The sequence below is a fragment of the Aspergillus terreus genome, genomic scaffold, assembly GCF_000149615.1.
Source record: "Aspergillus terreus NIH2624 scaffold_3 genomic scaffold, whole genome shotgun sequence".
Lineage (NCBI taxonomy): Eukaryota > Fungi > Ascomycota > Eurotiomycetes > Eurotiales > Aspergillaceae > Aspergillus > Aspergillus terreus.
The window spans coordinates 812393-826844 of record NT_165926.1 but is presented as its reverse complement, the minus strand read 5'-3'; the positions used below and the strand labels follow the sequence as shown (position 1 = coordinate 826844).

At 56.5% G+C, this 14452-nt stretch overlaps 7 protein-coding genes across 7 annotated transcripts; 3 read left to right on the top strand and 4 right to left on the bottom strand.

Moving 5' to 3' along the window:
• Positions 1 to 178: 178 nt before the first annotated feature.
• On the bottom strand, positions 179 to 2775 carry ATEG_02178 (uncharacterized protein; the record flags this gene model as incomplete). Its single annotated transcript, XM_001211356.1, has 7 exons — positions 179 to 283; positions 339 to 750; positions 804 to 1276; positions 1345 to 1767; positions 1977 to 2228; positions 2274 to 2500; positions 2550 to 2775. 7 exons carry the CDS (start codon positions 2773 to 2775, stop codon positions 179 to 181), a joined length of 2118 nt encoding a protein of 705 aa, XP_001211356.1.
• A 262-nt stretch (positions 2776 to 3037) lies between these two features.
• Positions 3038 to 4599, top strand: ATEG_02177 (glutamine synthetase family protein; the record flags this gene model as incomplete). Its single annotated transcript, XM_001211355.1, has 4 exons — positions 3038 to 3452; positions 3503 to 3762; positions 3813 to 3865; positions 3915 to 4599. The coding sequence occupies 4 exons, from the start codon at positions 3038 to 3040 to the stop codon at positions 4597 to 4599; spliced, it is 1413 nt and encodes a 470-aa protein (XP_001211355.1).
• Positions 4600 to 4842: 243 nt separating this feature from the next.
• ATEG_02176 (putative acid phosphatase) lies at positions 4843 to 6193 on the bottom strand (the record flags this gene model as incomplete). The annotated part of the gene is made up of 3 exons (XM_001211354.1): positions 4843 to 4878; positions 4927 to 5949; positions 6002 to 6193. 3 exons carry the CDS (start codon positions 6191 to 6193, stop codon positions 4843 to 4845), a joined length of 1251 nt encoding a protein of 416 aa, XP_001211354.1.
• Positions 6194 to 6617: 424 nt separating this feature from the next.
• ATEG_02175 (putative ribosome associated DnaJ chaperone Zuotin) lies at positions 6618 to 8609 on the bottom strand (the record flags this gene model as incomplete). Its single annotated transcript, XM_001211353.1, has 3 exons — positions 6618 to 6966; positions 7183 to 7215; positions 7342 to 8609. 3 exons carry the CDS (start codon positions 8607 to 8609, stop codon positions 6618 to 6620), a joined length of 1650 nt encoding a protein of 549 aa, XP_001211353.1.
• Positions 8610 to 8893: 284 nt separating this feature from the next.
• On the top strand, positions 8894 to 9341 carry ATEG_02174 (LYR motif-containing protein; the record flags this gene model as incomplete). Its single annotated transcript, XM_001211352.1, has 3 exons — positions 8894 to 8966; positions 9018 to 9194; positions 9247 to 9341. The coding sequence occupies 3 exons, from the start codon at positions 8894 to 8896 to the stop codon at positions 9339 to 9341; spliced, it is 345 nt and encodes a 114-aa protein (XP_001211352.1).
• Positions 9342 to 9561: 220 nt separating this feature from the next.
• On the bottom strand, positions 9562 to 10795 carry slt11 (Pre-mRNA-splicing factor ECM2; the record flags this gene model as incomplete). The annotated part of the gene is made up of 2 exons (XM_001211351.1): positions 9562 to 10599; positions 10655 to 10795. 2 exons carry the CDS (start codon positions 10793 to 10795, stop codon positions 9562 to 9564), a joined length of 1179 nt encoding a protein of 392 aa, XP_001211351.1.
• A 739-nt stretch (positions 10796 to 11534) lies between these two features.
• On the top strand, positions 11535 to 12720 carry erg6 (sterol 24-C-methyltransferase; the record flags this gene model as incomplete). Its single annotated transcript, XM_001211350.1, has 2 exons — positions 11535 to 11773; positions 11826 to 12720. The coding sequence occupies 2 exons, from the start codon at positions 11535 to 11537 to the stop codon at positions 12718 to 12720; spliced, it is 1134 nt and encodes a 377-aa protein (XP_001211350.1).
• Positions 12721 to 14452: the final 1732 nt, after the last annotated feature.

Genomic DNA, 14452 nt, shown 5'->3' with positions numbered 1-14452 from the left:
GCAGGGATGCGGCGGCGTCGGCAAGGGGGTGCGATAAGATAAGCTGTGGTGGGCTCTGTACCCCGCGGTCTCGGAGCGCGGTCCCAGCGGGGCAGCTACAGCTACGCTTCTATGTGTCCACTGCATATTGGTCGTGATCGAATTTCATTACATATCAATTCCACCTTTCTATCCACATCTATGCCTTAATGTGATAGCTCTTCAGCTTGTAGAACGCGTCAAACGCCTGCGGGCCCAGCGTACATCCCAATCCAGAGTTCTTCCATCCGATCCAGGCCAGATCCTGCGTCTGTTAGCACAACACTGTGATGAAACATTGATAGTACAAGAGTACGTACCGGACTCGGGTAGTCACAGCGGTTGATATAGACAGTTCCCGCCTCGATGCGCTCGAGAAGCTTCTCGCCCGTCGCAATATCCTTCGTCCACACGCTCGCCGTGAGCCCGTAGTCGCTGTCGTTCATGAGCGCCACCGCCTCATCGTCCGACGACACCTTCATGACAGGGATGATCGGGCCGAACGTCTCCTCGCGCATGGTGAGCATGCTGTGGTTGACGTTGGTGAGCAGCCGCGGCGCGACATAGTTGCCCTTCGCCGGGAGAGGGTCGAAGGTAGGGTTGGCTGGGGTGGCGTCGACAGCCCCCTTGGCCAGGGCGTCGGCGACATGCGCGGCAATGTTCTTGACCGCCTGCGCGGAGATGACGGGGCCGGTGGTCGTGGACTTGTCCGTGGGGTCGCCGAGTTTGTATCTTTTCCTGTCAGCTATCTGCACCTTGGGTAGAGAAGAAGGGGGAGGTCGTACGTGCTCAGCTCCTTCTGCACCTCCGCGATGAACGCATCGTACACATCCGCGTGGACGTAGACACGCTCAATGGAGCAGCAGCTCTGCCCCGAGTTGAAGACCGCGCCGTCGACGACCTGTCCCGCGACGTATGCGAGATCGACGTCCGGGCGCACGTACGTCGGGTCGTTACCGCCCAGCTCGAGGTTGACGGGAACGACGCGGCGGGCAGTCGCCTCGCGGATGCGCAGACCGCCGGCCGTGGACCCGGTAAACGAGACGAGGTGGATCTGGGGCAGCTGGACGATCTGGTCGAGGACATCCAGCGAGCCGCAGTGCACAACCTGCAGGACGTTCGGGGGGAGTCCGGCCTGCGCAAAGTATTCGACGAGCCGCTCGCCGATGAGCGGGGTCTGTGGGGAGATGCGGAGGAGCACGGCGTTTCCGGCGAGGAGCGCGGGGACGAGGGTGTTGATGGTGATGAGGTACGGGTACTGGGGCGGTTAGCAATAGCAATTGTCGGCGGGAGCGCGGGGCGGGGGAGCGCGGAGGGGGGACGTACGTTCCACGCGGTCGCGATGAAGGCGACCCCCACGGGGTCCTTCTTCACGAAGCGCCGGAATCCCTCCTCCGCCTGGCCGGGGACCGCGGCAAGCTTGTCGTCGGCGAGGGAGAGGAGGTATTCGGCGCGCATGCGCATGGTGTCGATTTCCTTGGCGCAGTAGGCGATGGGGCGGCCCATCTGCTTGGTGAGCTCCGCACTCAGGGTGTCTTTGTTTGCGTCGATGATGTCGAGGGCCTTGACGATGATGGCCTTGCGCTCCGCGAGGGAGAGCTGGCGGAACGATTGGAAGGCATTCTGCGCGGCTTGGGCCAGGGTACGCGCCTCTTCGACGGTGGTGCCGGGGTGTTCGAAGATGACCTCGTTGGTCGAGGGGGAGAGGGTGCGGATTTCGTTCGGCATGGTCTGTCTGTTGGATTCGGTCTGGTTGTGTATGTGTTGGTGTAGTGAAGGTGGGATGAAGTGGTGTGGTTTTATAAGGCGGTGACTATCGATAAGACTATCAGCGCGCTCCGTGTGGAGCCTCCGTCGCATATCGTCATGTTCTACAGCAGCAACTCCACCAGCACCACAAGTGCCATTATTATTATGCAATTAGTTTACAGAATCATCCGCCAGATCGCCTGACTCACTACCCCTCCGTCGTGCTTGTTCCCAACCCGCGACATCCCATCCGCAAACAGTGCATCGTCGAAGATTCCCTGGCTGTGCCGCACCTCCAGCAATTTTGTCTCGACAAACTCGTTATACTCCGGGTGACCTTGCACGGTGAGGATGCGTTTAGGGATGTACAGGCCTTGCACTTCGCATTTCGGGCTTGATCCAATGTTGAGGCATCCGGCGGGGACCTCGTAGGCGATGTCTCGGTGCATTTGGTGGATATACTGGTGGCGTTAGCATGTTGCCATCCAATTGGGAGGTATATTTACCAAGGTGTCTTTTCCAAAGAGCTCCTTTCCCGTCTCATTCAGTGTCACCGAGTCCACCGCCACCTCCCATCCTGCTGTACTCCGGCCAACAAGCGCTCCCAGAGCCCGCGCGACAATCTGGTGGCCGAAACAGATGCCGATGATGGGCTTCTTGGTTTGCTGGAATATATCCGCGATATATCTGGTCAGGCTGACGATCCACGGGGCATCGGAGAATGCGTCATGTTCTGTACACAAAGTTAGTGGCGAGTAGTCATGAATGTAGGACGAACGCACTGCTCCCGGTGAGCAGCAAAACATCGAATTCCTCTGGCTTGGGATACTCCTCTCGCGCAACAACATCCCATTTTGCGATCTCCAAGGAAACCTCGCCGTCTTTGCCGAGATCCTTCAGACCGGATTTCAGAAGGCCCTCGAACAGAGTGCCGTATGTCCCATAACGGTCCTTGACAGGGTCAATGGGTGTGTCACACTCGAGTACAGCAGCGCGGACGGTAGTCATTGTGAGATTGATGCTGTAATAGAAGCACAGCAGTACCGCTTGACTATAAATAAGTCTTATCTTATCGATAAGCGCGGTCCGCGGGGATGCGGGGCCAGCCGTGCTTATCAGCGCCTCTCCTTACCGACGGCGTCGTGATCACTTACCGCGATGCGCTCCGTCGCATCATCCCCGAATTCATCTCTTAAATCTGCTCCTTGAATCCCCCGTCATTCATCCCCTCTCTCATTACTCTCCCCTCAATACTCCTCATCCCATCACTATGTCCACCACCATCACCGTCGAGGAGCTCCCCAACCTCCTCGCCAACGACATCAAAGTCAAGGTCGCCGGCATTGACTGCGATGGCATCCTGCGGGGCAAGGTCATGGCTAAGGAAAAGTTCCTGGGCATCGCGCAGAAGGGATTCGGCTTCAGCTCTGCTGTCTTCGGCTGGGACATGCAGGACATGCTGTACACGACCGATGCGCGCATTGCCCCGGCCGACTCCGGGTACGTCGATTTTCTCGCCGTGCCTGATCTGAATACCTTCCGTCGCATTCCCTGGGAGGACAATATCCCGTTCTTCCTGGTGCACTTTGTGCAGAATGGGGAGCCTGTATCGGCCGACGGGCGGAATATGCTCCGGTCGATATGCGATAAGCTCGCAGCCGCCAATTGCAAGGGAATGGCGGGTGGTATGTTTATCTTCAGTTCCAGCGAAGGTTCCGGCTAATCGGAATTCTAGTTGAGCTGGAGTTCATGAATTTCCAGACTCCCTCCGAAGACGGGTACGGCGCTGGCTCGCAGACCCCCGATATCTGCGCGTTCCTCGATAAGAACGCCCCTGGCGCCCTCCGGCCAATCACGGGGGGTAGTTTCTCCTACAGCGCTCTGCGCACTGTGCCCTACAAGAAGTTCTTCTACGACATCTTCGACAGATGCGCCGACTTTAACTGTGCCGTTGAAGGCTGGCACACGGAAGGCGGGCCAGGTGTCTACGAAGCGGTGCGCCCTGCTCCCATCCATCTCAAGACACAGCTATCTAACCAACCCAGGCCCTGAAAGTCTGCGAAGTGAGCGAAATGGCCGACCGCACCGCCCTCTTCAAGTACGCCCCTCCCTTCCTCATCCCACCACAAACTAACAACAAGCCCCAGACTCCTCGCCAAATCCGTCGGCATCGAACACAACATCACCCCCTGCTTCATGGCGAAGCCCATGCACGGGCAACCCGGCAGCTCCGGCCACATCCACGTCTCGCTCACCGACAGCGCCGGCGCGAACCTCTTCGCACGCTCCACACCCGACACAAACGCGCCCTGGCCCGACGCCGCAAGCCTCTCCGACCTGGGCCGCCAATTCCTCGCCGGCCTGCTGCAGGCCCTGCCGGACATCATGCCGCTGTTCGCGCCAACGATCAACTCGTACAAGCGGCTGGTCGAGAACTTCTGGGCGCCCGTCAATATCAGCTGGGGGCTGGAGGACCGCATGGCGTCGATCCGGATTATTACGCCGCCGGTGTGCAAGCCCGGCGCCACGCGGTTTGAGGTGCGCATTCCCGGCGCCGACCTGCACCCGCACTATGCGCTGAGTGTCATTCTTGCGGCGGGGTGGCGCGGGGTGACGAAGAAGATGGAGATTGGGGTGCCGCCGGTGTCGGCGATGAAGGGGTCCGGGCAGAAGCCGGAGATGCTCCCGAATACGCTGGAGAGCGCGCTGGCGCGGTTCAGCGCGAAGGGGAGTATTGCCAGGGAGTTATTGGGGGATGAGTTTGTGGAGTTCTTTACGGCGACGAGGGAGCATGAGCTTCGGTTGTGGAGAGAGGCTGTTACGGATTGGTAAGTTTTTCGTCGCTTTCGTTCGCAGTGGGCTGTGCTAATTGTTGCTAGGGAATTTAAGCGGTATATTGAGACGGTGTAGATTAGGCGAGATTTTTTTGTTCAATGGACGAAGACTACGCAATAGATAACTGACTTGCAGAATTTCGAGGCATAGATATATGTGTACGTGACTACATTCGTGAATTCTTGTACAATACAGACAACATTATCCTAAACCACTCTATACGTGAAGCGAAGCTAACCCTTACAGCGTAATTCCAGACTCGACCTTTCCATGCTTCTTCAATAATGTTAGCCGCGTTCAACATCCATTAGATGGGAAACTTACCAATTTCCGGTAGTACTTGACACCCGTGTTGGTGCCACTGACAGCATCATAAGGAACAGGGCTGGTGTAGTTGTAGGTGGCCGTTAGGTTCTTCCAGGTATCCTGGACGACCTTGAGGATGCCGTGGCCGGCGGAGCACTTGCCCGAGGTCAAAGGGACCGGCCAGACGGGCGAGTAGGTGCTGTACTTGTTGGCGGACAGCGGGCCCGGGTAGGAGTGGTTGAGATAGAGGTTGCTGGTGTCGACCTCGTAGTTCACGTAGCCCGTCTTCTCCGCCAGGAAGCTGAGGATGTTGGCACCGCAGTCCCAGCGTCCGAGCGAGGGCAGACCCCAGTTCGCGGAGAGGGAGGCGATGATGGAGTAGTGGGTGTAGAAGGTGTCGTCCTGCTTGCCGCGGAGGTGCTTGGGGACGGCACCGCCCAGGAGGAAGCTGTAGATCTTGTTGCCGATCTCGTAGGTGTCGTTCTCGTCAAAGGTCAGCAGGATGAGGGTATCCTTGGTGAAGTACTCGTCCTCGAGCAAGTCGGCGAGGAACTTGTAGGTCCAGGTGCCGGCGAAGGTGATGTTGGTGTCGTGGGCGTCGTTGGTCATGTTGGGGGTGACGAAGCTGTACTGAGGCAGGCGGTGGTGCTTGAGGTCGTCGGAAAAGCTGGTGAAGTTCTTGATCTGGCGCAGGCGGTTGGCATCCTTGGTGACGGAGTCGAACAGGATCATGGGGTTGTGCTTGCGCACGTAGTCGTTGGCCCCGGACTCCGGGTAGCGGAAGCCCTGGTAGCCGGGGTAGGGGATGTGCTCCTGGTACTCGCCCCAGGCGATGTTCTTGACGTCGAACATGTCCGCGATGGTCGAGACATTGGCGGGGACCTGGTTGAAGTTGTCGTTGTCCATGCCGAAGTTGTCACCACCGGCGGAGGAGCAGTAGTTGGGCTCGGAGGGGTGGGTGACGGCATAGTAGTTGGTGAGAAGGAGACCCTTTTCGGCCAGCTTGGACAGGTGGGGGTCGCTGGCGGCAGCATTGAAGTCCTGCGCGGGTCAGCATTGGGAAGTAAGAAGAGGTATCTAGAGAATGACATACGGTGTTCTCCAACCAGATGTTCACAAAGCGGTTGAACGAGAGTCCCTTGACATTGGAGACGGGCGAGTACGGTAGGACGGACGCCTGAGCGGCCTCAATCTCGGCAAGAGACGGGTTCTGTTCGGACGAGGTCTGCGCGAGAGCCAGCGACAGACCACCCAGAAGGGACACGAGGGACTGCTTGGAGAACATCGTGAGCGGGATGCCGAAGCAATGGCGAATAGGTTAGGGATGAGAGAAACAAACCAGAGCGTAGGGATGTCATCGTGGTTTTATATGTGGTTCTGGAGACGGTGTCGTGTGCCGTGGTGATGGCGGGCGTACGTAGTTGGTATACTACAACTTACAGTGTCGAGAGCACGTGGGTGTTTTGTTGGAGGAGAGCATGGCCCGATCGGGTAATGGCTGCTGACTCATCCGGGTGTCCCTGGCACGTGTTGACATACTTGGATATACTTGGTCCTTCTTCCTCCACTCGACAAGCTTTGCCATGCCTGTGTCAAGATCCCGCATTGTTATTGGCATCGATGCCAATGTACCTTTGGCTCTCGGATATCCGGCAGCTGTATTATTCGTCTATCTACCGACGTTTAATCTATACGGCTTAAGCGAGGTCCTAGACCGCACCGGGCTGAAGATTCCGTTTCCCATGATAGGTACCATCCAGTGGGAGTGGAATTGCGGTCCAGCCGTAGACAATAAGCTCCGTGGGGTGGCTACCGCTGCAGGGAACAGGGAGAAAAGCCGGCATCTGGTTGCACATCAGGATCATAATCCAGACGACACTGACGGACGTAGATCCGATCACTATACTGTCCGAACAAGAACACCCCACGAAGAACTCGACTCCTAATCGGGGCGAGGCCGGTCCTACAGCCCACTCACTCCAGCCATGCACCTCATGGAGCACCCACTGGAATGGAGGTAAGCAGGAGACAGAGATATAGGCTTCGAAAGATAGGAAACTAGACAGCCAGAGATAGAGAGTGGAATATATATAAAAATGGAAATATAGTATAGTTCGGATATAAGACGCAAGGAGTTGTTGGTGTGAATGCAACAGCTTTGGACTGTGATATACTTGACATGCCCTCCGGTATATCATATATCAGGTAGTCTGGGTACAGGGTAGACCTGTCCCGTATACATCAGACCGAGTATATACGTTCAATTACACATACTGCACATAAAACATGTCATAATCCATTAACACTCTATCATCTATGCACATGTATCAACCGCAGCCAATGTCGTGTAGCAGGTCTACCTAGGAAAAGTTCACAGCCTCGCCCTCCTTCAGCTTGCCAGCACCAACGAGTCTCTTCACCTCCTCGACATACACGTTCTTGACGGCCGCAGCATCCTTGCCAGCAGCGCCCAGACGCTCCGCCAAAGCGGCCAGCTCCTCGCTGTCGATCTTGCTGATGATCAGATCGACATCGGTGAGCACACCGTCGACCTGCGCGGCGGAGGGTTCACCATCCGCAAAGTAGTTGACGTCCTTGACGGAACCCTTGAGCACACGCTTGTTCTTCTTGGCGGCGTTCTTCGCAGCCTCCTTGGCCTTCTTCGCCTTCTCACGGTCAGCCTTGGCGGCCTCCTCGGCCTCCTTCTTGCGCTGCTCCTCCTCCAGACGGGCCTTCTCCTTCTCCTCGGCGAGGCGCTTAGCCTCGGCCTCCTTCTCCAGACGCTTCTTGTCCTTGTCGGCGCGAGCAGCCTTGCGGAACTTCTTGATGCGCTCATCCATGGCGGCGCAGTCATCCACCAGACGACGCAGACGGGCGGTATCCTCGGTCTTGCGCTTGCGGCGGGCGTTGGCGTTCTTCTTCTCAACATGACGCTTCTGGTCACGGCTCTCGTTGTCATCGGGCACATCCTCATCGAGGTACTCGAACGTCCGCCAGCTGTCGAAGCTGTACCAGAAGTTGTAGAAGTTGTCGACCTCCTCGAAGGAGGAGTTCTCGTCGCCGAGCTGGGGCACGGGCTGGACGCGGGAGAAGCGCGCCTCGGACTCAAACACGGGGCGCCACAGCTTGAAGAAGTCGCCCTTCTGCACCTCCTTCTTGGTCGGGGGCTCGACATCGCAAGTCTCGTCGACCGAGTCGAACTGGCGGCGGCGCACGGGGTCGAGCAGCAGCTCGGTGGCGATCTGGATGCACTTGAAGAAGTTGTCGTTCTCGTCGCGGTCGCCCAGCGCCGCCTTCTTGTCCGGGTGGTGGCGGAGCACCTTCTTGCGGTGGGCACGCTTGATCTGCTCGGGCGTCGCGCGCCAGCGCAGCTTGCTCAGGCCCAGCACCGCATAGTGGTCCTGGCTCTTCCAGTCCTTGGCCTCGCGCGCGAGCATCATCGGGTCCTCGGGCTCGGAGATGTTGTCGTCGTCGTCCTCCTCCGTCTTGGTGACGTTCTGCTGCGCCTGGATGCGCTCATCCTCGGAGAAGGTGCGGGCGTGCCGCTTTCTGCGGGCGTGGGCAAGGAAGTGAGGGCCTACGGGCTCGAGGTTTCTCTGAGTGGCGCCGGTGAGGGTGCCGACGGCCTTGAAGTCCTTCTCGGCGGACCAGCCCTGAGGAAGGGCGGGCAGAGTGACGTTGACAACCTGAGCAGAAGCCATGGTGGGAGAATATGGGGAGTGAGAGGAGTGGGAGTAAAGAGAGGAGAAAAGACGGAGGATTTCAACATGAAAAAAAAAAACTGTTTTTCCATTTTTTCTGCCGCCGGCTGCCGCCTCCGCCCACGCCAATGAGCGGACGGGTGTTTCGGAGGTTCTCGAAGCCTCATCAATTGTCTACATTCACTCACCAGCATTGTTCTTCTTTCTGCTCTCTCGGAGACTGAGGTACTGAGCTAATTGCATCTTCTATCCTTTGGGAAACTCCACATTGCACCATATACACAATGGCCTCATCTGTCCCCTCGGCGCGGAGCGCCTATCGTCAACTCCTCCGTGCCACTCGCATTGCCTTCCGCGGTGAGTGATTCTGAATACAGTATCATCAGTATACCCCTGCTGACTCTTCAGACGACATCCGTGTTCTCATCGCAGCCCGTCAAGAAGCCCGTCGGAATTTTGACAGCCACCGCCGCCAAGGCATCGACACCCCCATGCAGATCAACCACGCCATCGAAGTGGCCAACATCCTCAGACATAACATTGTCCAGGGCGTACGGGAATCCGAGGACGAAGCCGCCCGGTGGGGTATGTACCGTGTTGATATGGCGAAATGACAGCCAGGTGCTGACCAACCCAGAACTACGGATTCACGACGAAATCGAGCGTGGTGACAACGACTCAATCAAGGTCGGAGGCAAAAGTGTCAAGGTCGACAAGCCGTGCTCCGCCTAGCCTTCTTTCGATACGATGTGCATGTTGCAAGAGGGACGGTGATATTTGCATTGTATTATAGTATACCCAAACTTTTCTCTCCTTTGGCGTCTTCTGGGGTATTTGATACTGGGGATTGATAGAACTGTAAAAGACCAATGCACATTCAGAAACAACAACGCCCGCTGCATATCCCACCCGTAGAAAACAGAAAATCGACATCCATGCAAAGCTCATGTACTTAGTCGCCCGACATACTCGAGTACTGGACCGGACCACTACCAGGGGGCGGCGCAACGGCGTACGCGCGCGGTTTCTCGGCCTGCTTCCCGGTCTCTTCGCCAGCGGCCGTGATCGCCTTGTTGCCGGAAGCCGCGCTGGACGGTCCAACGGCGTTACGACCTTCCCGGGCGTACTTCAACCGCTCCTCCCGATCCATGTTATCCAGCGGCTTGGGCTTCCCCCACCGAATGCGCAGTGGACATCCCTGGATGACCGCCTTGCCCTGACAGTGCTGCGCGGCGGCTTCGGCACTTGCGCGGCTCGCGTAGTTAACAAACGCCGAATGGGCTCGATGGGAGCACACCAGCGACCGCAATTGACCAAACTGCGTGAAGAACGTGCGCAACGCATGCTCCGGGAGATCGTCTTCCACACCTGTAACGAACAACGACGTGATGTTGGGGTCGGCCGGCGGCAGGATATCCTCCTTAGAGGGGGGCAGCTGCGCCGTGCCGGGGAACGGCCGTCCGCCGCGGCCGCCACCGCGCAGGTTTCCTCGCCCGCGGCCGGGCAGAGGGGTTCCGCGTCGGCTCTCGCTGGTGCGGATGGGGCCAGGGCCGTTTCCGTAGCGGCTATGGACAACGGGGGCGCCGTCGGCACGGGAGGATTCAGCGGTCTCATTTTCGTCGTCTTCGCCGGAGGGGCCTTCGATCTGTTGGCGGGGTTTGCGGTAGTAGGGTTCGCTGTTGGCCAGCCGGCGGAGAAGCTCGCGGGCTTTTTCGTCGGTCTTCTCGTACTCTTCAACGGCGCCGCGTCCTTCCTCAATCTCCTTCTCGTGGCCTTGCGCGTAGTATTCGCGATTGATGGAGCTTTCGGGCCCCGGGGCGACCATTTTCAGGGCCGCATCACGGACGACGATGGGCAGGCCGAAGGACAGATCCAGCATGCAGCATTGGCAGCAGTTTTTGAGACGGGCGCAGGTGAGACAGATGGCGGTGCGTTTGGTGCGCGCGGTGCGGTCGGCTTTCCAGCGAAAGATTGTGAAGGGGCGAGTGCACTGTGCGGAGAGTTAGTATATGGTTTCTTTCAGTTTGGCTGGTGGTGATACGTACGATCTTGCATTCGGCTCCGTAGTCCTCCTTCAACATCTGCACGTAAGGGTTGTCCGGGAGGCAGCTTTCACAGACGGATGGAAAATCAGTGGTCTCCCACCCGGACCGGTTGAGGTCCTGTTTGATCTGCGGAGGAGGCATATTGGTGTATATTGGTGTACTGGGAGAGGTTGGTGGGAGTGAAGATGCAGACCAGGACTATCGATAGCAGCCTTTGCGGTGGCTGTGGCGGTTGTGGCGGTCGTGGCTGGGTGAGTGTGGCGCAGGGGTCCGATCAGAAATAGAGATTTGCACGTGATAGTCGCACTGCGTACAGCGTATAAATTGGGTCACGCACCAACGTATCGATCACGAAGGTTAGGCTAGGTAACAGCGAAATGCAGATGTGCAGTGGAGAAGTTTGACGACATGCAGAGGAGCTTACGTATCTGTTGGTGATTGTGAGGTGTTGATATTGCGGCCGAAGATCGTATCCATCGTATTCCGCGTATTGCGTATCTGCCTGCTGACATAAGGACACCGGAGCGGCAGGAAGTTTCTCCATGGGGCTAGACCCAGATCCCCAGATCCAATTTGGGACTAGCTTTTAGAATCTGCTGTTCTCATTGGCCACCCGCGGTGATAATATTGTCCGCCTCCTTTCTTTTCTTGTACGCCGGATGGACTTTTGGTCGGTGGCCTTTTCTTCATTTCCCCTTCGCCTGCGCTCGTCGTCTTCTCTCTCCTCGTCTCAATTGCTTGCTGCCTGGTTATAAAACCCTCGCGCAATCCTCCTGTGTGGTCATTTCCTCTGTATTCACCACTATCTCCCTCTTCCCTTTAATTCCGTCCACCCTCATTCCTCCCCCTTTTTTTACCCAGACCGCCACCCGTTCTCGCCATGGCTCCCACCGCTCTCGAACGCGAGGACCACTCTCGTGATGCCGACTTCAATCGCGCCCTTCATGGCAAGTCCGCCCAGTCCAAGGGTGGTTTCGCCGCCATGCGTGGCAAGGATGCCGCCGCCCAGAAGGCTGCCGTCGACGAGTACTTCAAGCACTGGGACAACAAGGATGCTGAGACGGAGACCGAGGAGGTTCGCGCTGCTCGTCGTGCCGAGTATGCGACTCTGACCCGACAGTATGTCTTCTCTGATTCTGCCAGAAAGGTCGCAATGTTCTAACTCACGCAGCTACTACAACCTGGCCACCGACTTCTACGAGTACGGATGGGGTACCTCGTTCCACTTCTGCCGTTTCGCCCCCGGAGAGCCTTTCTACCAGGCCATTGCCCGTCACGAACACTACCTGGCGCACTCGATGGGAATCAAGCCCGGTATGAAGGTGCTGGATGTCGGCTGCGGTGTGGGTGGACCCGCTCGCGAGATTGTCAAGTTCACCGATGCCAACGTCGTCGGTCTGAACAACAACGACTACCAGATTGAGCGTGCGACGCGGTACGCCGAGCGCGAGGGTCTGAGCGACAAGCTCAGCTTCGTCAAGGGCGACTTCATGCAGATGCGCTTCCCCGACAACTCCTTCGACGCCGTGTACGCCATCGAGGCTACGGTGCACGCTCCGGAGCTCGAGGGTGTCTACAAGGAGATCTTCCGTGTGCTCAAGCCTGGTGGTGTCTTTGGAGTGTACGAGTGGCTGATGACGGATGAGTACGACAACGACAACCCGGAGCACCGCAAGATCCGTCTCGGTATCGAGCAGGGTGACGGTATCTCCAACATGGTGCGCGTGTCGGAGGGTCTGGAGGCCATCAAGAACGCTGGGTTCGTCCTCGAGCACCACGAGGATCTGGCGGACCGCCCCGATTCCATCCCCTGGTACTACCCCCTGGCCGGATCTTTCAAGCACATGTCGTCTCCATGGGACTTCTTCACGATTGCGCGCATGACGTGGTGGGGCCGTGGCATTGCGCACCGGTTCGTGGGAGCCATGGAGACCATCGGTCTCTTCCCGCGGGGATCGCAGAAGACGGCCGACAGCCTGGCCCTAGCGGGAGACTGCCTGGTGGCGGGTGGTGAGAAGAAGCTGTTCACGCCGATGTACCTGATGGTGGGACGCAAGCCGGAGTAAAAGCAACGAGTGTCATGCATGAATGCCCTGTACAGCATTGATTTGAGCCAGACTGCATCCTGCTGATAGACGTGGCGGTCTCTGTTTAATACTGTCTATTCTTTTTTCTTCTGTCTTGTGATTGATATTCTTGAGTCATTCTTGCGTACCGCCGTGGGATGCTGTCTGTTTCATCCATGAGAATGCGTGATGGTACGATGTTTAGATATTTAATAGCGATGGGTGATTTATTGTTCTTGGTTGATCCCGGCTTGAGCTATGTAGGGTAATATATATATGCATACATCCGGCGAACGGAGAGGTGGCAGTGAAGCAATAAACCCGTACTCTAATTGTCATGGTGCCTTACAGAGTGATCCCGGACAGGATTAGTTAGCTTATATAGTATCCCCACGCAGGTTTATACTTATATTATTGGAAAGTACGCGACGGAATCCTTATGCGCACTCGTAATTTGCTAATGAATACCGCGCGGGGGCGCCGAAGGTCTTATCTAGGGAAGAGCGTAACCCTACCATGTAGGTCCCGAAATCACAAAATAGTACTCATTAGAAGCTAATATATATTCAAAAAGTGGCGTCTACATACGAATTTGTCTACTAGACGGATACACTTTGTGCTACTGTAGAATGATCTGCTTCCAACCAGTTCTCTGATATGACCCTGTACTGAAAGCAGATCTGAATATTTTGGCCAACCCAACCCTCTCATAGATGCCAAATTCCAGCTCCACAGGCTTCAACATGATCGCGTAGAAGCAGTACCAGTCAACCTGATCCCTTTCTTGAGGGATGTAGTAAGTCCATGTGTCAAGCTCCTCCATAGAGTAGTCTCTTGCCGTTGAGATAGCCGCAAACTCGAAAAGTCCGCCAACCTCACATAACTATTCGGAAGCATCAAGCATGACGGTACCACACCAATCACCGGACTTGTCTGTTATACCAAAGCGGCGAAGGCGCTTCTGGTCCGATGGAAACATTGCTGTGGAGAGGGTATGTCTGGACAATGCAAAGATGCCCGTGAATGTTGTAAAACTCAGCTGGTTTTGACTACCGGGTGGTGTGAGAGTGCTCTCAAGCAGATACCCAGCAGCAGTATCGAGCTCTCCTAGCCCAAGGATCCTGCGTATGTCGCGAAGGACGCCATGGTTATCTCGACCGTAGGGCTCAGGTCCTCCAGAATATCCGTTCCACCTCCCGTGGCCAGTGGACGTAGAGGAATGAGACTCAACATCCCAAACTAATCTCCATTTTCCGCAATCAGCGTACCGCCAAATAACCCAAGTATGAGTCCTCAGCCAAGCATGGAAATCGGAGTATGTTCCTTTCAACATGGAAACCCGCCACTTCACTTCGTGTTGCCATCCACACCACGACCAACTCGGAAAGCATGATATCCTGAGACCTCCCTGTTCCGAGTCCCACAATATCGCGCAATCAAAGTAACGCGTAGGTAGCCCAAACAAGGACACCGATCCTAGCTCGAGCTTAAAATACTAGCCTAAGAACCGATATATATCGTTGTTCGATGTCTGGCGCAGAGCTCCTTCTAGATTCCGCTACTTTTGCACCTTAGATTCCAGGCGTGTTCTGCTAATGCAGTACCTATGATATTGTCAGCAGAAGCAGACCAAGCCATAGCTCTGCCAGAGTCTCTGACCTTTTCCAGCGAGATTTAATTCGTGCTCGCCGTACGATGGTTCCTTCCGCTTTATTAAAATCTTCGGGGATCT